Here is a 20,028-nt window from a genome sequence, read left to right as displayed (position 1 = left end):
TCCCAGGGAGGTTTTTATGGGCTTTTAAAGGCCTTGGTTGCCACCAGTCCTTAACTGAGCTTTGCTGAGGGGTCTGGATGGATGGAGAGGGTCTGGTGTGAAGAAGAGCTGCGTGTTTGGGGAGCTCAGGTCTGTGCTTCGATGACAGCCTGGTCCTGTGCGTCTCCATCTCCTTCATGCGCTCTTCAGGCTTCATCAGGAACAGGTCACAGACCTTTCTGCAGCCCTGGAGCGAGTTGAAATCCCAGGAACTGACCCCTCTAGGGCTCCATTTTATTCTCTGCACACATTCCCCTGCCCCAGCCCTCAGGTAGATCTGTGTCTGAGAAGTTTTGTGTCTCACCGCGCAGGTCCCCGGCCGCCTGGCTGCGTCCTCAGCAGGAGCAGCCGCAGGTGCCAGGCCTGGAGGTGCAGCTTTTGTCAGGGCTGGCTCTTCGCTCTGCATCCCCGCAGGAAATAAAGCTCCAGCCATTCCCTCTCACACTCACACGTTGCTCTTCCTTCCCTCTCATCATCTGCCGTGGGCTGCTGGACCAAGCCAGCTTCCTCAGCGCGTCCCACCGCAGTGCAACGGGGCAGGAGCACAAAGGCCAGCGGGTGCTGTCCAGCTCCTGCCTCGTCACAGGTGTTAAATTCTGGGCATTTCACAAGTTTACAAGAAGTTTGGTGTGCTGTCAGCCCGCGGGATGAGCGATGGCCCCGCGGAGGTGGCACCCAGCGAGCTATTTGTTAATGCTCCGCACAGGGAAAGAGAAAGGCTGGCAACCCCAGGCTGAGGTTATCTCCTACCCGTGACACGGGGTGAGTTATGAGCTAATGGCACTTTATTAAAATAGTATTTTGTATTGGAGAGCAAATCTAAGAGCAGATGGATTAGCAAGCAATCCATCACTCCCCATCTCTGCCGCTGCCAGCTGAAACGCCTTCTCTGTGCTTCGGCATTACAGCTGGGAGACAGATTTATAATGTGGTCATCTATCTAGTCTCAGATGCCATCCAGCCGAGTATTTCCTCCTGCCACCAGGCTGCTTTGCTCAGCACCTCTTGCAGCGAGCACCACCAGAGGCCCGGTGCCTGGTGTAGGGCAGGTGCGGCTCAGCTCCTGCTGTGAAGGGCCTGGGACGGCAAATCCTTGCTGCCTCAATTCCTCCTTCCCCTGATTCCCTGGGGGTGCCCAGCCTTCCCAAATCGGGGTGGTGTCTTCCAGGACGCGGCATTCCCTGGCACAAAGCCCTAGCAGCTCTACCAGGCTCCACGACACGATTACGTGACAAGATATGCAGGGGGGAGCAGCACCTGGGTGGCCCAGAGAAGTCCCCAGGCAGTCCTCCAGCTCTTCCTCCTCCGATTATTCTCACCCCAGCACAAATCAGCCCATTCTTCCCTGTTTCTGGCCATTTTTTTAGGCCCTGCTGCTGTCAGGTCTGTGACAACACCCATTCCCCTGCCTGCCTTTTCCTCTCTTGTGCCACATAACCCAGGGAATTGCGCAGCCCTTCTCCATGGACCAGCTTTCTCCCACCCCATTGCAGACACGCTTGCACCCCCTCTCCTCGCTCAGCCCCCTGCCCTTCCCATCCCACTCCATTCAAAGCATTGGAAAACAAAACAAAACAAAAAAAAACACTCGGATGCAAAACATGCAAAAAGAATATTTTACTGACAAACAGCAAAGGACGGGCTTAGTTTCCGGAGCGGAACTGGTCACCTACTGTACAAACATATTACTGGAAGGGAAGGAATGGCTGATTTACGCTCACTCGTTGACCCAAATAAAATCACAGTGTGCTTTTACTGCTGCCTCCCCCACCCCAAGCTCTCGGCGCCTCCAGCTGCTCCGGGACCTCCCTTAGCTCGGGCACAGCGCTGCCACCGCTGGAGAGCACAAACCATGGGTGACGTCTGCCCGTGCAGGTGTGTTTAATAAAAAATTAGCCATTATTGCTTTTCAACCACAGTAGAGATTATTCCAGGATTGGACTCAGAGCAGAGTGCAACCTCTCTGTTGTCATCAACTCGCGTTGTACCTCTCCCTGTCTGACGCATGCAAAACGGGTTTGAAAAAAAAGGAAAGAAGGATCAACAATCAGGGAAGACAGCACTCGGGGTTCTGGTCATGTCTTCTCGCTGCACAGCACTCCCGAAAAATTCTTCCTAAGCTGCCCTGCCCTGGTCTGTGCGAGCTGAGGGTGCCCAGGGCGCAACCTCGTGGTCCCAGCATCACCCCCCCATGGAAGCCCCAGGGATGAAAGCAGCAGCTCCTTCCCCTGCCCACCTTTTCCCACTCCTCTGCTCCCTTCCCCCTGGCTCCAGCAGCCCACGTGCATAGAAGTCACAGGCCTGGCATTTTATTCTATTTTTTTTTTTCACGTTCGTTTGCTTCTTTATGCCCCCCTGGCACCACAGTCAGCGTTTCCACCGTGCCCGTCCCCTACTCCAAGTCCCATCCCCTGTCACTCACAGACGCATCACCCGCATACTCAGGGTAAACACTTTTTGCCCAAATGTCTTCCTGCTTCTACCACATGCACTAATACTAGAAGTACTTCTGCCTTTTACCTCTAGAGATGCTCTGGGAGCTTCTATTGCCTGCTTCTACCTTCAAAGCCCTCCTGACACAGAAGAACCCCGCAGTTCCCTTGTGCTCAGCCCCCCCACATCATCAGTGCCCCGCTGGGTGTGAAACTGCTGCAAGGAAGCTGGCTGGAAGTGAAGTTTGAGGTGAGATTGGGGTCTCCCCGGGGTCGCTCAGCACCTGGAAGCCTCCAGCCTCTGTTTGGGGCAGTGAAGGCCAAGCACGGTCCTCCCTTCTCCCTGGGAAATGGTGCTGGAGAGAGCCCGGCTTTATCCCCTCCTCGCCCCCTTCCAGGTATTTCCGTGTGTGAAAATCACCCCTCAGCCATCTCTTCTCCAGGATGAAGACTCTCATCATCTTAGTGGCTCTTTTTAGTAGCCTTTTTTATCAGGCATTCTCTCCTCCCAGCCGAGTGCAGCTGGAAAATGAGGTAGAGCCCAGCAGTGAGCGTGACTAAAACCACCCCATTGCCCCGTGAGGCCTGGGACGTGAACCTGGGCTCTCTTCTGCCCTTCTACAGCTCAGAGCTGCCAGACACTTGAGCCAGGATGGGCCAGGAGATGTATCCTGCCCCATCCATGGCTGGTTTGAGGGCTAGCAGAGAGGGAAGAGGGCACAGCATTTAGCCGGCTGGTACCACAGGAGCCTCCTTCCCAAAGCGTTCCTCAGAGGGAAGGGCCCCTCGCCTTGTGCCACAGCTGCAGGCTCTGGGCCTGAAATCTGCAGCTGAAATCCCTGAAATCCCACCGGTGATGACCCTGGGCTCTACCCTTCCCTCTCTTGTGGCAACCTGAACCTCTGCTGGCTGCTCTCCACACCTCCCATCACAGCAGAGCCCGGCCTCATCGCGCCCCGTCTGCCTGCCGGCCGCCAGGCCCAGCCTCACGGCACCAAAACCGCAGGAGAACATTTCCAGCGCCAACCCCAGCTCTGGAGGATCGTCACGTACAGCCTCAAGAGCTGCCTCTGCTCTAAAAATATCCCCTCCTGAGGCGGCGCAGAATTCCCCCCGCCGCCCAGGGCTGCAGCAGCCTCCCTCAGAGCATCAGGCGGCCGAGTGCTGGGACGTGGCGCGCGCGTCCTGACCTTGTTGTGCCAGCTCCCCGATGCCAAAGTCGCTTTTCTCCCTAGCTGAACCCTTTTCTTTCAGGGTTGTTGCTGGGTTTTGGGTTGTTGGTGGTGTTTCGGTCTGGTTTTAGTGTTGGTTTTTTTTTTGAAGACTGGATCAGAGGCAAGAGAACGACAAACAAGTCAACACTAGCACACCTCAGACAATTAAACGAGGGGGAAACACCCCCACACCCAGACGAAAGCAAAACGAACACATGCACGGGGAAAGGAGACGGAGCCACAGCAGACTTCACGGTAGCGACCTCACGGGGGCAGAGGAACGAGAGACCACGACGTCGACAACGCCGGCGAGGCTCACACCTCGCGAGGACATGGGGGGGACACAGACAGGAGCACTCGCCTCGAGCACGGAGAGAGCAGGGGCTGCTCGGGGATTGTCCCAGCGCCGGGCACGGGCTGGTGCCTGCCCCGTAGGGTCACGTCTGCAGGAGCTTCCTGGGATCAAAGCTCCTCGTGCCAGCTGCTCGATGTTTCCCTTGCCCAGAAGATGCACCAGATCTCTTGGGTCAGGAGCAGGGCCTGGCCTTACCTCACAGGAAGGTGGTTTTGCCCCTTTTTTGGGAAAAAAAAATGGCCTCCCCCAGGGGTGACCCTGTTGGTTTTGTGTGTCCTGAACCCTGGTCTATGAGGGGGCTGGTTTCGATGGATTTAAGAGCAGTGAATTGCTCCCAGTAAATTAAATTGTATGGAAAGTATTTTTTTTTTTTTTGACTAAATGTAAACAAAGAGAGGCTCACACAGTGATAGCTGCAGCCACAGCAGATTAGAAAAATCTGTTCTTAACCCACGGGAAACTGCACCATGCACAACTTCTTCCTTTTTTTTCTTTTTTTTTTTTTTTCTCTCTCTCTCTTCCAGAGCCTCATCTTTTTTTCTCTGAAATTCTGGCGTGGATCAGACTTGACCCATGTGAGCTGTCACTTCACTCTCTCCAGCTGTAAGTTTCCTACTTAATGATATTTCAACCACGGTCTGTTGCTACAGCAGCGCAAAGCCAGACATTCAATGCAGTCTGAGTTTAGATCACTGCCTTAAGCCTCTCTTGTGGGATGCACCAAATAGGAAGATTATTTAAAGGTATTTTTCGTTTTGGTTTGGTTTTATTTCTTCCCCCGTAACTTGTTCCAAAGACTCAGCATTTTTCCTTATCACGATGGAACTCTCCCTCCTGCAAAACCTTGCTCCGTCTTCAGCTCAGAGCTGAAGACGTGTCCGTGACATGAACCTGTTGGATAACGCAGTGCCCAGATTTTGCTGTCAGCTGAACGTGTGCCAGCACACAAGGGCAAAGGCAGCAGCTGCTTGGCCAGCTCTCTGGCACCAGCACCCCACGGAGGTGAGCATCTTCTGCCGCTGCAGGATGCGCCCCTAGGGTTAAACGCACAAAGCTCGTACCGTGAAGCCTTGTGCCTTTTGGAAAGGAGCTGCATAAGGAAAAAAGTCATTCCTTGGAGGCTAACAGGTGGCTGCAGACGTTGTGGAAGTCCTGAATGACAGACGGGCAAGCAGACAGACACGAGTACAGACTGGGCAAGTAGTTAGGCCCAGACAGAAACTGGGACACCGAGACAAGAGGCACCTGGAAACAGCAAAGGTGGGAATGGCAGGGAGCAGCTGTGGGTGGCTCTAGGCCAGCTTTGGGGCTTGTAAATAATAAAACCGATCCTGGGCATAGGAAAAAAAAAAAAAAAAAAGAAAAAAAAAAAGAAAAAAAAAGGCAGAAGCTGGGGAAGGGAGGAGAAGGGAGGAGAGAGCTGGGGGTCACTGTGCCCTTTTCCCCCCACAGACATTGCAACCAACAACAGGAGGCCACTGGCAGAGCCAAGGGATTCAGAGGACAAAACAGCATCTTCTGACAACGCTCATCATCCTTTCATTCTGGATGTTTTCCCCATTTCAACACAAGCCTGCTCAATGCAAATTGAGGAACAAAGGAGAAATGACTGCGACGCATGGCCACCACCTTAACTTCTTGGGTCCAGGCCCTCCCTCCCTTCTCCCCTCCTCTCTCCCTCTGCCCCCACAAGCAGCAGGACCCACACCAACACTGCCTGGGTGCATTTTTGCCTCTCCCCCAGCAGATTCCAGCTGCTGTGGGACGCAGACACCACCGCACTGGTGTCCGAGGCCTTTCTTTCTCCAGCAGCCCTCCTTCGGGCAGCTCTTCGGGAGGTCTCTGGATGCAGAGAGCGGTTTCAAACGCTTGATAACTACACTGAAACCCGCACCTAAGCTGCAACCAGGGGAAGCAAAGGCATAAAACGTGTTGGAACATCCTCATACTTTGACTTAAGCTGTTACCAGGGCATTTTGACATGGTGGGTGAGTTTGGCTCCGGGCCCGCATCGCTGTGTTCCCTCCAGCCAAGCCCAGCTCGCTGCTACGGGCTTTATGCAGCTGAGAGGGGCTCGGGGTGCAGGCCAGGTCTAACGCCACTCAGCTCCAGATATTTCTGCCTCAGGAGCAGCTCCTGATCAGTGCCTCCTCTCTAACCCCGGAGAGGAACACCAGCAGGGTGCCACCAATACAGAAGTGGTGTGAAGCAGCCCAGTTGAATGGGCTGACCCCTCATGGCGCTGCTCCCCTGGTAGGAAGATTTCTTGGCTTGCTTAAGGCAGGTTTCAGCGCACAGCAATGCGAAGAACAGCTCCATTATACATTCCCAGGGCTTCATTCCCCCACAGCAACGCCCAGAGGCACGAACCAACGCAAAGGGACCCTGCCTTCCCAGCTAGCTGGCAGGAGGCCCCGTCCACACCTGGTGCCGTTCTAGCAAACGAAGGAACAGAGCAGAGCAAAACCAAACCAAAGGACCAAAGAAACAGGGGACTTCTAGCTCTCGGATGAGAAACTGCATCTTCTTTGTGTTGTCCCACCTCCATACCCTCGGTCAACATTCCCCGTAGGGTAGCTGGATGTGCAGGACAGCCGTGAATGCCAGGAAAAGGGGGTTGAAAGTATAATGCAAATCTCTTTTCTCGTTTTTGTTTGTTTGTTTGTTTTTTGTTTGTCTGCTTTTTACATATATACACAAGTCTGACAATAAAATGTGGAACACAGTGCAATGTCTTGGCTGCGTAGCATCCAGGACTGGCTTAGTTGTGCATCGTGGCGTGCCGCAGGGACACACAGGATGGATAAGTAAAATTATGTCCTCGTCTGGCTTCCATAGAGGAGCAAACTGGGAGCTGTTCCCCTGGAAGAAGAGCAAAGTCCTCTTTAAAACCTCACTGCAGTCTCTGGAGGAGAAGGCATTCCTCAGAGGTGCCGCGGGCTGGGGTGCCCGTTATGGTACAGCTTCTGTTTGATGTGCACCATGTTCCCAGTCGCCTCCTCGTACTGCCTGTGGTGACGTTTTCTGAACTCCTTTAAGTTACAAAATTTTGGAATCCAAGACCAGGAATTGTCTGGAAGGCAGAAAGGAGAAGGAAGATGAGATATTACAGGAACGCCGAGCCCCACGTTCTCCTGCCTCACCTCACACAGAACCACAGCACGGCTGAGGTTGGCAGGGACCTCTGGGTCCGTCCTGCCCAACCCTCTGCTCAAGCAGGTCCAGCTGGAGCAGGCTGCTCAGCACCACATCCAGGTGGCTTTTGAGGCTCTCCAAGGATGGAGACAGCTCCCAGACCTGGCGCTGGGCTGGCAGCGGGGCACACCGGGGCTGTGCCTTCAGCTGGGGAAATGCTGGCGGCATGAACAGCCCCGCTTCAGGAACTGCTCGAGCAGGCTGCCAGGGATTAGGGAAGACTAATGAGAAATTAATATCGTTTTGATCAGAGTTTTTAGAAAGAGTCAGTCCGCTTCCCTAATTAGAATTTCTTATAGCTTTACAGATAAATCTCGCTGCTCACTCTCCTCCTCGGCGTAGTAGTTTAACAGACACCTGCACTCAGAGCTAGTGTGATTTACAGGGACATCGATTACGGAACAGGATGCCAAGCCACTATTGGCTATAATATTCACTATTTGCTATTAATATTCAGTATTTTTAATAGCATTTCTGCCTTTTTCCCCCTCCAGCAGCAAAAGCCCACAGGACGTGAAGCTGAGGGAGTGAGGCTCACTCGTTCTGGTCATCCTCAGGGTGCTGGGTCAGGATGCTGAGCTAACTCATCTGAGGCTGAAAAAGTCTGGCACATCTGGAACAGTGATGGGGATGGGGAAACCTCTGCTGATGTAGTCCTGATGCAACACAAACATCTGCCTTTGCCATCACTTTGTGTCAGGTTCCTACAAACAACACGAGGCTGTTGTGTATGCATACACCTGGCTGCAAACTGTGTGCACAGGAAAATCCCGATTTTGTGCAAATTGGACATACTCTGCCCACACATGCGGACATAAAACCACAGGCTGCCAGCGTGCAGCTCCCCATCACACCCCCCTTTGCTTCAGACTTCCCAGTGCAGAGCCCTCCAAGCCATCCTCAGATGCCCGCTCCCACCTAAACATTAAAGCCCACAGGAAAGGGCTGGGCTGGGATGTGACCATGCCAAACCCACGAGGATCAAGCAGAACCAGACACCGAGGGGCTGGTGCCCAACATCTCAGCCTGACAGGGCTCGTGGGGCTGCACTTACCATACCGCCGGCTGGTTCTCCAGGCTCGCACCGCGTAGTGGAGAACCCCATCCATCCAGACCAGAAACCAGCTTATACAAAAGCCCAGCAAAAGTCCCAGCATCAGATCAATCTCTTGCTTGGTTACATTGTCAGTCACAAAGTAATTCTCCGAGGAGTCCACCACTGACTGATCCCCATCATAAGGAATAACGTAATGGACGTGATGCCTGTTGCAGGGAACAGAAACAGGGGAAAGCATCAGAGGAGAAGAGCAGAGTACGTTTTCCATCCAAAACCTGCTTTTTGTGGCCAGGGGCTGGCTGAACAATGCTCCTTTGCTGTCCCACCGACATCCCTGGCACCAGCGGTGCTGTCTGCCACTCTGTGCTCACATTAGCAGAAGAACGGGCAGAAAACGAAGCAGCAAAGCCCAGAACCCCGAGCCTGGAGCTCATGTTGCATTCCTGACATGTGCCCAAGCTCATCATCTGTAACCCCACAGCCCGTGCTGAGGACAGCCCAAGGCTGCAGAGGCTGCTCCCCAGGGGCACAGAGGGCAGCGCGGCGGCCGCATAGAGGCAGAGGTCAGCAAGGCCTCGCTCCTGCCAGCACGTGGGGTCCGAGCGTGTGGCCACCACTGTTCCCAGCAGGCCCAGAGAACAAGGAGAAGCACATCTCCCACCTACCAGAGCAGAGAACACTTACACCCATGGATGAGGCACCAGAAAGCCAGCCTTAAATTCATCCCAACAGAGAGACCTGTGAGGTCCAAGATGGCCTCACAGGCCCCCACTGCATGACTGGGGGACGCAGGTCTCCCTCAGTTATTCAGGCCCCTCAGCACATCTCGTGTCCCCGCAGCCGTCCTGGTGTTGTACAGGGTGTGCCACCAGCACTGCTGCAGGGATGGGTGCTCAGCAGCTCAGCCCCCCCACCCCGGCGCTGCCCCCTGCCACCCCCAGCGCAGCACCCGCAGGCACCGCGTGCGGGAGAGGAGGCGATCCCCGGAGGCCTCTGAATATGCATGAGGTGCAGGTTGCTGGATAATCACGCCTGAGAAACGTCCAAATATTTACACAAACAAACCTCTGCTCGGAGGAACCTACCGAAAACAGCCCTCGGCTCCGCAGCAGCTGCGCCAGAGGCACGAGCTCCCTGCAGAGCAGGGCCTGTGGGGCTGGGGCCATTCCTGGTGCCAGGAGGCAGGGGGAAAGCCACGAGTCCATGAGGCCCGGCTACATGTTCCCTCACCAGGCAGGGAGCAGAGGCTGTGTGAGGGACAGCTCCCAAAAGGGAGCTCGTTCGTGGACGGGAGGGCTTCCATTGACTTTCAGGGACACGGCCCAGCAGCTGTGCAGGAGGGGCAGACGAGCCTCATGCACCACCAGAGATACCTGGCAGGTCCTCAGCTTGCTGCCTTTTGCACAGAAACAGCCTGGGGACCAGGTCCACGAGCACCTCCACAAGTGACTTCAGAGGGGTGGAGAAGAGGGACAGCCCCACAGAAGTTCTCTGTTGCAGCTCAGTCCCTGGGGACGTTGCAGGAGTGATCCGGAGGCACCAGCGCATCGGCACAGCCAGTTATTAATAGAGCACGGAGGTCCAGGGTCCCCTCCGCACACCGAGGGAAATGGAAACTGGAACATGGCCTGGATGGAAAGGAGCTGTGTGGGATCGCCCTCTGAAGCAGGAGGGGCTGGTGGTCACCAGCATCAGCTCTCCTGAAGCAAAGGCACTGGGTTTGCTGCTCTGTCCCCAGGTAGGCAGCACCCGGGGAGAAGCTGGAGCTGCTGGACCCAGGGAGCAGTGGCTGTGGCTGTGCACTTCTGCTCCGGCTGCAGCCTCCCTGCCCCTTCCCGGCCCTCGGGATGGGGGAGAGCTCCTCCAGCCCCGGGCAAGCCGTGCACGAAGCCCTGAGTGCGGCCGTGCTGGAGCAGAGCCGTGGCCAGCCTGCCTGGGACGTCTCCCTACGGAGCTGCCCAAAGCGCTAATGTCCCTTCCAGTGACCTTGCGAGTGTGCTGCCTGCTGCAGCCCAGCCACAGCACCGGAGCCCTTCAAAAAGCACTGCTGCTCGGGATTTGGGGGGGAACGAGGCTCAGCCTGCCTCTCTGGCCATCCCCGAGGCACAGCCACCAAGGCACGCTGTGACAGGGGCTACAGGAGGCACGGAGCCTCCATTCTGCTTCCCTGCCTGACCTTGCAGCCTCTCCCCAAACGTGCCAAGCAGCCCAGCTCCTCGCAGAGCACGGCCAGCAAAGCCAGGCTGCAGCAGCGTGGATGGCACCACCGCAATGGTGAAAGCATCTTCCTGGGACCCTTCACGCTGCAGCAGCTCCCGGGAGCCCAGGGGAGGCCTTGAGGTCTCCAGCGCAAGGCAAGGAGCATCCCCAGCCTCCCAGCATGGCCACAGAGGATCTGGGGACACAGAGGTTTAAGGACTTGTTCCGAGTGGCTGGGAAAGGAAGAAACCGAGCAAAAACGTTGCGTTTTGGTGCTCAGGTTTTGCTTGGGAGGCTCTGCCCGGGAAGGACAGACTCGCCCAAGGTCACCCAGAAGGTCAGTGGCAAGGAGAAGGCTGCAAGGCCGAGCTCCCGAGCTCCCTGCCCTGTCCCAGGCAGGGAACTCCCAAGCCCCCAGGCTGCTGCGACGGGTCCGAGCTCCACACAGGTGTCATCATCTGCTCTCCCCAACTCACCCGGCCGCCACGGACGCCCTTTGGTGATTTTCCTTTGCATGACATCACCCAGCTCCTGATCCGCTGCCAGCCTCCTGCTTCCAGAGAGGACCCTTTCTTTCCTGGCTGGGACAGAGACGTTGGGAGCAGGGCAGCGCCACGCTTCTGCCGCCCTGGAGCCGGTGCAGCCCGAGGAGGAGGGACCCCCAGCATGGGGATGTGGCCACCCTGAGGATCTGCGGGGACAGAGGGGACTTCCCTGCAGCTCTCAGATGCGGCTCTCACCCTTTCTTCCTCCAGCGGGTGCTCAGCACTGGCTCAGCATCAGCACCAGGTGCCCTGACACTGCTGTTCTCACTCCGTACACCATCACCACGCCAGCTCCCCTTGGCAAGCAGCTGGCAGGGCCCTGCCCTTTGCTTCGGTGCCCTTTGGACATCACCACCCCATAGCCCACAGCCCGGCAGCTGCACCAACCTCGGCCACTCGTCCCTGGCAGCAGGCAGGAGAGCAGGCCCCGTGCTCGTGTTCCTCCTGGCAGTGTCCAAACCCCATAGCCATGGCCAGACACCGAATGCTTGGGGCCTCACGGCCTTCCTGAGCTCCCTCCGACCTCCTGCAGCCAGCGAGAGGCCACAGTCCCCCTCTAACCCTACAAAGAACCCACTAGGACCCAGCACGGCCGGGTCACCCTCGCCTCAACACGGTTCCACCTTGCTGCTGCCAGAAGGTGCTGAGAAACAGCTTTCAGCCTGAAGTTGGCCCCCCTGAGCTGACCCCACGGCAACGTGTGGCACAGGCCTGCCACGATCAGCCCCTCAGACGGGCTGGGTTTTCTCCCCCAAAAACCTCTACCCCAGCAGCTCTCCCCAGTGCCAGCACACCCAGTGCTTGGGAACACAGTCAGCAAAGGCTCGGCCTACAGCTGCAGGAGAGGAGCGCCCCATGGGGCAGGGCTGGCAGAGGGATTTGGGGGATTTTGGGGTACTCCTTTCACTGAGAACCATCACAGCCAGGCAGAGCTCAGGGGAAGGCAGATCCCTGCCCACCAGCAGGGACTCCGGCCCTCACACAGCCCGGAGGGCCCTCTGAGCAGGCCCCAGTGTGCCAGGTGATCCCACTGAGCCCACAGCCACCAAAACGCTCCTCCCTGCCCGCTGTGCTGAGCTTTGGGCAGCCCAGGGAACCGACAGGAGTCCCAGGGCTGAAACCCGGGCTTATCCCTTGGGGTCTCACAGGGGTGAGGTGGGACAGGGCACCCGCAGCATGCTGAGCAGTGCCAGCTCCCTCCTCCAAGGCCTCCCTTTGCTTATCAGCACGGTGAAAACCCTTTGCCAGGCCCTGGTGCTGCTGTGCTCTGGGATGTGTCCCCGCCTGGCCCAGAGCCGCCGATGGCTGGGGGGCCGTGCTGGGAGCACGGGGGCAAAGAGGCCGAGGCACGTTGGGCATCAGCCGCCTGCAAACCAGAGGAGACACCGAGCTCAAGAGCATGGTGACGGCTTCACCATCGCCTGCCCAGCTTTCTAAGAAATGACCTGAGTATGCCCAGGGACGGTGCCGCGGCTAATTTATCGGCCTCAGCAGCAGCTCTGCAGCCACACAGCTGGAGGAGAGTGGTGGCCCTGCCACCTCCTTGGCCGTGGGCACAGGGGACACTCGGCCACAACACCCGTGAGACCTGACAAGGCCCAGCTGCTCCCGGCGATGCTGAAGCATGTTACCCACAGCCAATTTGCACCACCACTGAACACAGCTGTGGCAAGCCAAAAGAAAAATGGGCTGAAGAGGCAGAGGAAAAACTCTTAAACAAGTGAAAAACATCCAGAAGGCTCCAAAAAACTACCCAAGGAAAAGGCAATCCCTACCAAAAAGAAGAGGACTTTGTCTACAGCCTTCCCCGCTGGCTTTAGCACTGAGGTGCCCAAGGAGCCAGGATTTGGGGGCTCTGGTCCGGCCACACATGGCCCTGGAGGTGCTGCTCACCCCTTCCTTGCTCTTCTGCCACAGGAATCTGCAGAGGAACCACGGGCGATGGCCACCTTTGGCGAGTGACCTGGAGCCCTCTGTTAAGCTTTACACATCCCATGGGCTGGCCCAGAGGCAGGCCCCACAGACGGGTGGTTTTGCAGCCGGCAGCAGGCCGTCAAGCACAGGGATGAGGCCTCCAGGTGTGTAGGACGGGGATTATGGAGAAGACCCCAATTTGCCGCCCCAAAACCCAGCGCTCAGGCTCCGACACGGAGCAGCCAAAGCCTGCTGAGCACCTCAGCATCGCCCACGGCACAGAGCAGTGCCACTTTAGGGGACTCAAGCATTGCCCAACAGCCAAAGCAGGCATCCATCCAGCCCCAAAATTGGGCACAGCCAAGAAGCCGCCCCCGATGCTCCCAGGATCAACCCGGCCATCAAACCGCGCTGTGTCCAGCACCACCACGGCTCTCGGGGGAGAAGCCATGGAGGAGTCAAAGCTGAAGGCAGATCACGGAGCCTCAAAGTGACACCTAGGCAGCAGCAGCACTCCCTCCCGGACACGGAGCCTGGGGGCTCTCCGCACCCCGATCCTCCCAGGCTCCACAAACCCCCCCGAGAAGCGACGCGGCCCAGCGGCACCCAAGGCAATCCGCCAGGCGTTAAATCAAAGTTACTCACTTTCCAAGGGCTGGCAGACGCCTGTACACACGCAGGCACACAAAGGAAAACGGGCTTCCAGGCCCGCAGGAAACTCTTCTATCCAGAAAAAATAAAACAAACAAGCTCCCCCCCTCCCCGTGAGCATGCAGGAGCTGCCGGGGAAGGTGAGACACGGCCGGAATGCAAACATGGGAACCCAGCCCTGCCGCTGGCCACCACCTCCCCGCTCCTGCCTGGGGTTGTCGGGGTGGGAAGGGGATTTGGCCAGGTGGGAGAGCGGCCGCGGGCCACTTACCTGCCACAGTTGCAGTGACAAACTCGGTCTTCCCCTCTGAGATGCGGTAGGATGTAATTGTGAAATCTGTCCAGCAACGCATTCATGTCCATCAAGCAAGCTATTGCCTGTAAGAGCCCATAACCAAGGCATCTGGTCAACTCTGGATGATGGAATAAAACATTGACTCCAGTTTGATTGCCAGAGACTGAAGCGGGCATAAAGAAAAGAGCCGGGGTGTGTAACGGGGCACGCACACGGGCACACACGCGCGGAGGTGCACAGGCTGAGGGACAGGCTTTGGGGGGGGGGGGGTTGGAGGGGTGGGGGGGGGGGGCGCGGAATGGAGGGGAGGGAAAGAAGCGAAATCTCTTACCATAACGATAGAGGCGCCCAGGATCATGAAAATCATGGTGTTTGCATTCATGGACATCAAGGGGGAATTGCCGGCGGTCGGGTCCGTCCGCCCCCAGCCCGAGGAGGGCGAGCGGCGGCCGCGCTATTCCGCAGCGCGCAGCCCCGGGCGCATCGCGCTCGCTGCGGTGCGGCGGGGGGCGGCGGGGCTGCGGGGAGCCCCCCGCACACCCCCCACTCCCCCGGGGCTCCCTCGCCCTGCCCGATCGCTTTTCCTTTTTTTTTTTTTTTATTATATATATATATATATTTATTATTATTATCTTATTTTTTTCTCTCTCCTAGGACGAACGGGACGGGCAAAAATAAAGGATAATAAGGAGGCTGAGGGTAAGAAGAAGCCCAAATCCGCTTCCCCCGCGCAGCCGAGGGAGGTGCGCCACGGCTCCGGGAGCGGGCACAAGCACAGCCCTTCATGCAGCAACTGGAGAGCCAGCCAGCCGGAGCCGGGGGGAGGCTGAGGGGGGGGGGTGGGGGGGGGGGGGAGGAGGAGGAGGAGGCAAGCTGCAAAAATCACCCAGTCCGGGGGAGCCTCATTGCATCCCTCTTCCCCGACCCTCCCCAAAAGCAACCCCTCCCGATCGGCGCAAAAATAAATAAATAAAAAAAAATAAAAAATTAAATAAATAAATAACGATAATAATAAATGGGGGGAAGGAAAAAAATAAAAAATAAAGGGAAAAAAAAAAAAAAAAAAAAGGCAACACAGCAGCGCTAAGCAACGCGTCTTCCCCTTTTTCCTTCCCTCCCAAAGCCCCCGCTGGAAGCCCCCAGGGAGGGGATGCTGCAGGGGGGGGACGCGCCCAGCCCCGGCCTTTACCTCGGCGGGGAGGCTTCTGCTCCCCGAACCGCACATCGGCGGCGAGCGGCGGCTGCTGCGGCCCTACCCTCGCCGGGTGTCCCCCCTCCGGTTCCCCCCGGAGGAGCAGCCCCGCTCCGAGCCCCCCTGGGTCTTCCTCGGGGGCTCCCGGGGCTGGGGGCTCCGCGGGGAACCCCCCGTGCTCGTCCCCAAGGGGCTGCGGGGGCGAGAGCCCCGCTCGCTGCCCTGGCAGGAGGAGAAGGAGCGTGAGGGACTCGTCCCCTCCATCAAACCTGGCATCCGAGGTGCGGGCAGGAGGTCGCGCTCCGCGGTCTCCCATGGCGTTATCTCGCTTTGGGCAGCGCGAGGCAGGCCGCGGGTAGGTTCTTCCAGGCAAAAATCGGGGTGGCCAAAGCAATAACTTTGGGGTTGCTTGGTTGGTTTTGTACGGGGACTGTGCGGGCTGGACGAACTGAAGAGCTGACGGCCACCGCTAACACCGCTCGGCGGCTGTCACGTCGTGGCGCGCGCTGCCCTCACCTCCTCGGCCTTCCCCAAGGTTGGCTTCACCTTGCTGGGGCCCCAGTACCGCTCCTGTGAGCTTCCCAGGGCCCAAAACCTAGAGTTTGCTTCTGCCGGGCTGCGCATTCTTGCCCATTTGTTTCCCTTTCTGCTCCTCAGGCCACAATCAGCCTCCTTATGTAATGACTTGTGTTATATAAACTCCATTCTTCAAGGAACAGTCATTAACCTACTACCGGGTATTGAAAATACCAAAATACTGTCACACAATTAAAATCACTAAATGGTGTCCTCAAATTAGAGCACAGATTGCATTGCAGGTTTTTTTTTTTTGCCTTTTTTTTTTTTAACGAACCCACCCGCGGGAGGCGTTTGAGGAGCCGGGCTCCTCGCGCGAAGGAGCAGCGAGGATGGGGGCACCTCGGCCACCGGCACACACAGCCCCTCGGGGTCCCCTGCCCCAAGCTGCTTTCACCAGGTGCTGGCTTTGGCCACCAGCACGCACTGGAGGGAAGTGTGTGAAGATGCTCTTTTTTTTTTTTTTTTTACACACGAGGGCCGAGATGCTTGGACAGCCACCAGAACGGTTTACAAGAAGTTCAACTTCTTCCTGACGGCTTTAATGTAGCCAGAAGTAAGCTGCTCGTTTTCGAAAACCCGGCCTCCTTACCCCTCAGTGCTTGGGGATGTACAGCAGACACTTATTAAACCTTTCTACTCATTAAACGTCCTTAAAGCCCCAGCAGTGCTGGCTGGGGATGGATAAGAGCAGAGACCTGACCGGGAATCTCCTCCCCCAGCCCAGGCGAGCTTCCACCAGCCGTGCTGGGGGATCCCCAATTTTCCTTCTGGGAGCAGCACAGACCTCAGGCTGCTGCCGTGGAGCTCACACGGGTCAGAACACGCACGACCAGAGCCAGCATTTCTCTTTTTTCCTTTTTAATTTCTTCTCCTGTGTAAGAACACGCTCACTGCCCTCCTCTCCCTGCACTCCAGGCTGTTCTGTTCCTCTGCTCTCACCAGTGCCCCTGTGCTGCTACAAGCACCCGTGCTTGTTTCCTTGATACCCTCTCCTAAACTCCTACATGCCTGAGAACGAAACGATGAAACTGGATAACCTGCCCAGCAACTGGGGCAACCCTGCCAGGCTCATCGATGTCTGCGCAGGCAGATCCAGCAGTGCCGAAAGCAAGGGAAGAGTGCGCTCCTCCACCCAATGCAGTCTGAAGGCTCTTCCATCATTTTTTACTTACATGAACCTGCTTGAAAGACATGGTGAGGGCTCTGATGGAAAGAACGTCCACGAATATTATGAAGTGCTTGGAAAAAGACAGACACAAACCCAAAAGTAACTGGTGAGAAGGAAAAACAGACTGGAAATGAGGTGACCGAGGTCCCACCGCTCCTTGCCCTGCAGGTGGGACCTGCAAAGGGCTGAGAGGGGAGAGGTGGAAGCTCAGGGAGCTCTTGGTGAGGACCTGGCCATGGAGAAAGGAGCAGCAGCTTCACGGCAGCAGGAGAGCAAAGCCTTGCGACCACGCTTCAGTAGGAACAGCCCTTCAATCAATATGGCCTGTCGCAGCAAGTCAAGAAGGCGCGAGAGGTGCTGACAAAGCACAATCGCTGCTTTTAGGAAGGGGGGGAGGAACTGGGAGGAATTATTTGCATTTTAGAGCCACCTCTGCAATCGGACTATCATTCGGCACGGATGCTCGTCGCGAGGAGCAACACCGCACCTGCAAGGCATGGAGACCACCACCAGCAGCACCAGCAGCACCAGCAGCCACCAGCTGAGCCTCCCCTGCGGTGCCGCAGCAAGGAATCCAGGAGCAGCAGCGCTGCGAGGAGGCGTCGTGGCTAATGAAATCCCACGGCTTTAAAACTCGTTGTTCGGGGCTCACCCCGTCACCTGCAGCCGTTTGTCAGGCTTGTGGAACGGCGCCCTGCTCTTGACAGGAAAAGATGTTGTTTTCCCCATTTCTCTTAAACAAAAAAAAAGTCTTAAAATTTCTTTTTAGCGCAGAAAATAACTTTGACCTCCTGTTTATCCAAGTTTTATTTACACCCACACATATATATGTAGATATAAATACACAGCTCTCAAGATTAGGACCCCATAAAATTCCTAGACTGAGCTCCATTGTGGAGTTCAATGCAAACAAAGCACGTGGAGACAAAATAATTATCTAAATGCATGATTTTCCCTTAACCTACAAGTTAAATGAGTAGTTACAAGTTAGAACAAGAACAGCTTCATCCAAGGAACAAGTTTTGCATGCCGAAATTGGGAATGCTTTGACATGGTCTGCAGATCACTCAGGACACTTGCCCACGGCTCTGGCTCTTGGTCACGCATCCTTCGTAAATAAACGAAGTCGAGGTGCGGGAAAGCAGCCCATGGGCTGAGACAAACGGCCAGCTTCCAAGGGATATTTTGCCTCTGAACAGGGTATTTGGGATGGAAAGCACAATTCTGTCACACCTCGCACGCTGCATCATGTTTTCAGATGAAGGCTTCTCCTTTCAGTTTGAAGCTGCAGCCGATGAGGTTCCACCGAACCGCCCTCAGCACCACAGCAACCCGAATTCTCTGCCAGACAGCATGTGCAAAGCATAATCGTTGCCTAACAAAAAGGACACCTCTGTAAATCTGCATATGCACACAACACAGTGTAAAAATCACCCCGTTCGGTGTTTTATTGCCTTGTTGTGAAATAACAGAGCTCTGCTTAGGATGGATGCAGTCGCAGATCAAAACCATTTCCAGACGTGCTCTCGGTTTCACCTTGCCACGGGGTAAAGGCTTCAGTCCTGATGCTGCGCAGGGAAGGACTCTCCTCAAAACACTCGGTACTGTCCTTGCTTGAAATACCTTTTTAAAGGGATCAAGTGAAGCTGCTCAATCCTTACCGAATCCTCCTCTTCCTGGGGCTGTGAGAATCCCCATGGTAACGAGCTCTGGTAGCAGACAAATGAACAGAAGCAGAGGACGCTGAATGAAATCCTTCAGATAGAGTCTCCAGCACCAAAATGGGCCAGGCCAGGCCAATCACAAACCCTGCACTGCACACCTCACCGCAGCTGCTGCTCCAGCTCCCCAGCCCCTGATCGCTCTGATCTCTTCATTCACTCTCCGCAGGAGTTCTGCTCTAGGTATTTTTAACCCAAGAAGAAGAGTGCGGGTATTTTGGGGACATGAAGCGTTCCTGGACCCCGCAGGTGACGCGATGACCCATTTGGACACTGGCCAGGACCCAGATTGAGCTGGCAGAGGTCTCGGTTTCCCCACATGGGAGCTGAAACCTCCTCCAACCCCACTCCACCTGAGCAGTGAGGTGTAGGGTGCCTCTGGGGGCCTGGATCAACAGGCAACTGATTTGCAACTGCAAAGGCTTTCAGACAGGGACTTGCAGCCTTCAGGTGTGGCACAGATGCCTTTTAATACATGTGAGTGTGTTCACTGAAAGAGGTTAGGTGGGATTGCTGTAGGCCTAACCACACACGCCCCTAAAGCTGCCTGCTAGCTGGTAACGTCACCCTAAATTCAGAAAAAGCACGGGGCATTAGCTTTGGGCATAGGGAAATCAGCACGTTTAAGAAAAAATTCTTCTGAGATGCCAGAGGTCAGCGGGAGAATGACAGAGAAGCCAGTTCAAACTCCGTTTCGTGCCACTTCACTTCTAGCACATTTAAAAAGTTGTCTCCACTTATCAAAGTACTAAAGAACACACAGCCCTCATTCGCTCCAACGCCTTCACCAGCTCCTTTAACAGGTTTTAAGATCTACTCCTGCCTTTAAACGGCAGCACATTACCATTCACCTTTAGAATGTCTAATAATTCACTTTTTCACTTTTAACTCTATGCTCTTAATTTCTATCACTCTGAACAAAGAAGGCTGAGCTTGCGCTCTGTTTGTATATACATACTCATTTTCTGGATTGTGAGCTGTGACAAACACGTTTATTATTGCTGTATGTGCAGAGAATATTTCCATTCAAAAGATATTTCAGTTAACAGAAAGCTTGCAACCATTTCTATTAACTTTGCCATTTCTCCCCCTCTTCCTTAGAGAAGACATACACACAATTGGGCCCCGACTGCTACAGTTACAGCCTCACAGTCTTATTTCAATCTCACATATGATAATTCCAAAGCAATTGAGATGCGAGAAGATTTACTGGCATTGCCCTAATTCATGTAGAGAAAGCAGTTCACTTTGGTTCAACACAGGCTCAAAAATCACTATGAGTTGCCCACAGACGCAGCCTCTCTGAACAAGGGACAGAGTCCAAGTCTTCGATTCCCACCGGCATCTTCCTGCTGTCAACACCCTCTCCAAGACAAGTTGGATGAATGAGCATTCCTGTGCTACTTCAGATACTTTGCGTCTTACCTCACCAGAGCAGTCACAATTAGCTTCTATTTTGAAAACAGACAAAC

General features: G+C 55.6%; 1 protein-coding gene across 1 annotated transcript; it reads right to left on the bottom strand.

Annotated features, from left to right (window-relative positions):
* Positions 1 to 6,964: 6,964 nt before the first annotated feature.
* On the bottom strand, positions 6,965 to 14,284 carry TMEM240 (transmembrane protein 240; the record flags this gene model as incomplete). The annotated part of the gene is made up of 4 exons (XM_084300325.1): positions 6,965 to 7,113; positions 8,290 to 8,498; positions 13,873 to 13,979; positions 14,228 to 14,284. The coding sequence occupies 4 exons, from the start codon at positions 14,282 to 14,284 to the stop codon at positions 6,965 to 6,967; spliced, it is 522 nt and encodes a 173-aa protein (XP_084156451.1).
* Positions 14,285 to 20,028: the final 5,744 nt, after the last annotated feature.

The sequence above is a fragment of the Netta rufina genome (assembly GCF_964035555.1).
Source record: "Netta rufina genome assembly, chromosome: 22".
Lineage (NCBI taxonomy): Eukaryota > Metazoa > Chordata > Aves > Anseriformes > Anatidae > Netta > Netta rufina.
Note: the sequence above shows the minus strand (reverse complement) of the source record. Positions and strands in the feature narration are given on the sequence as shown.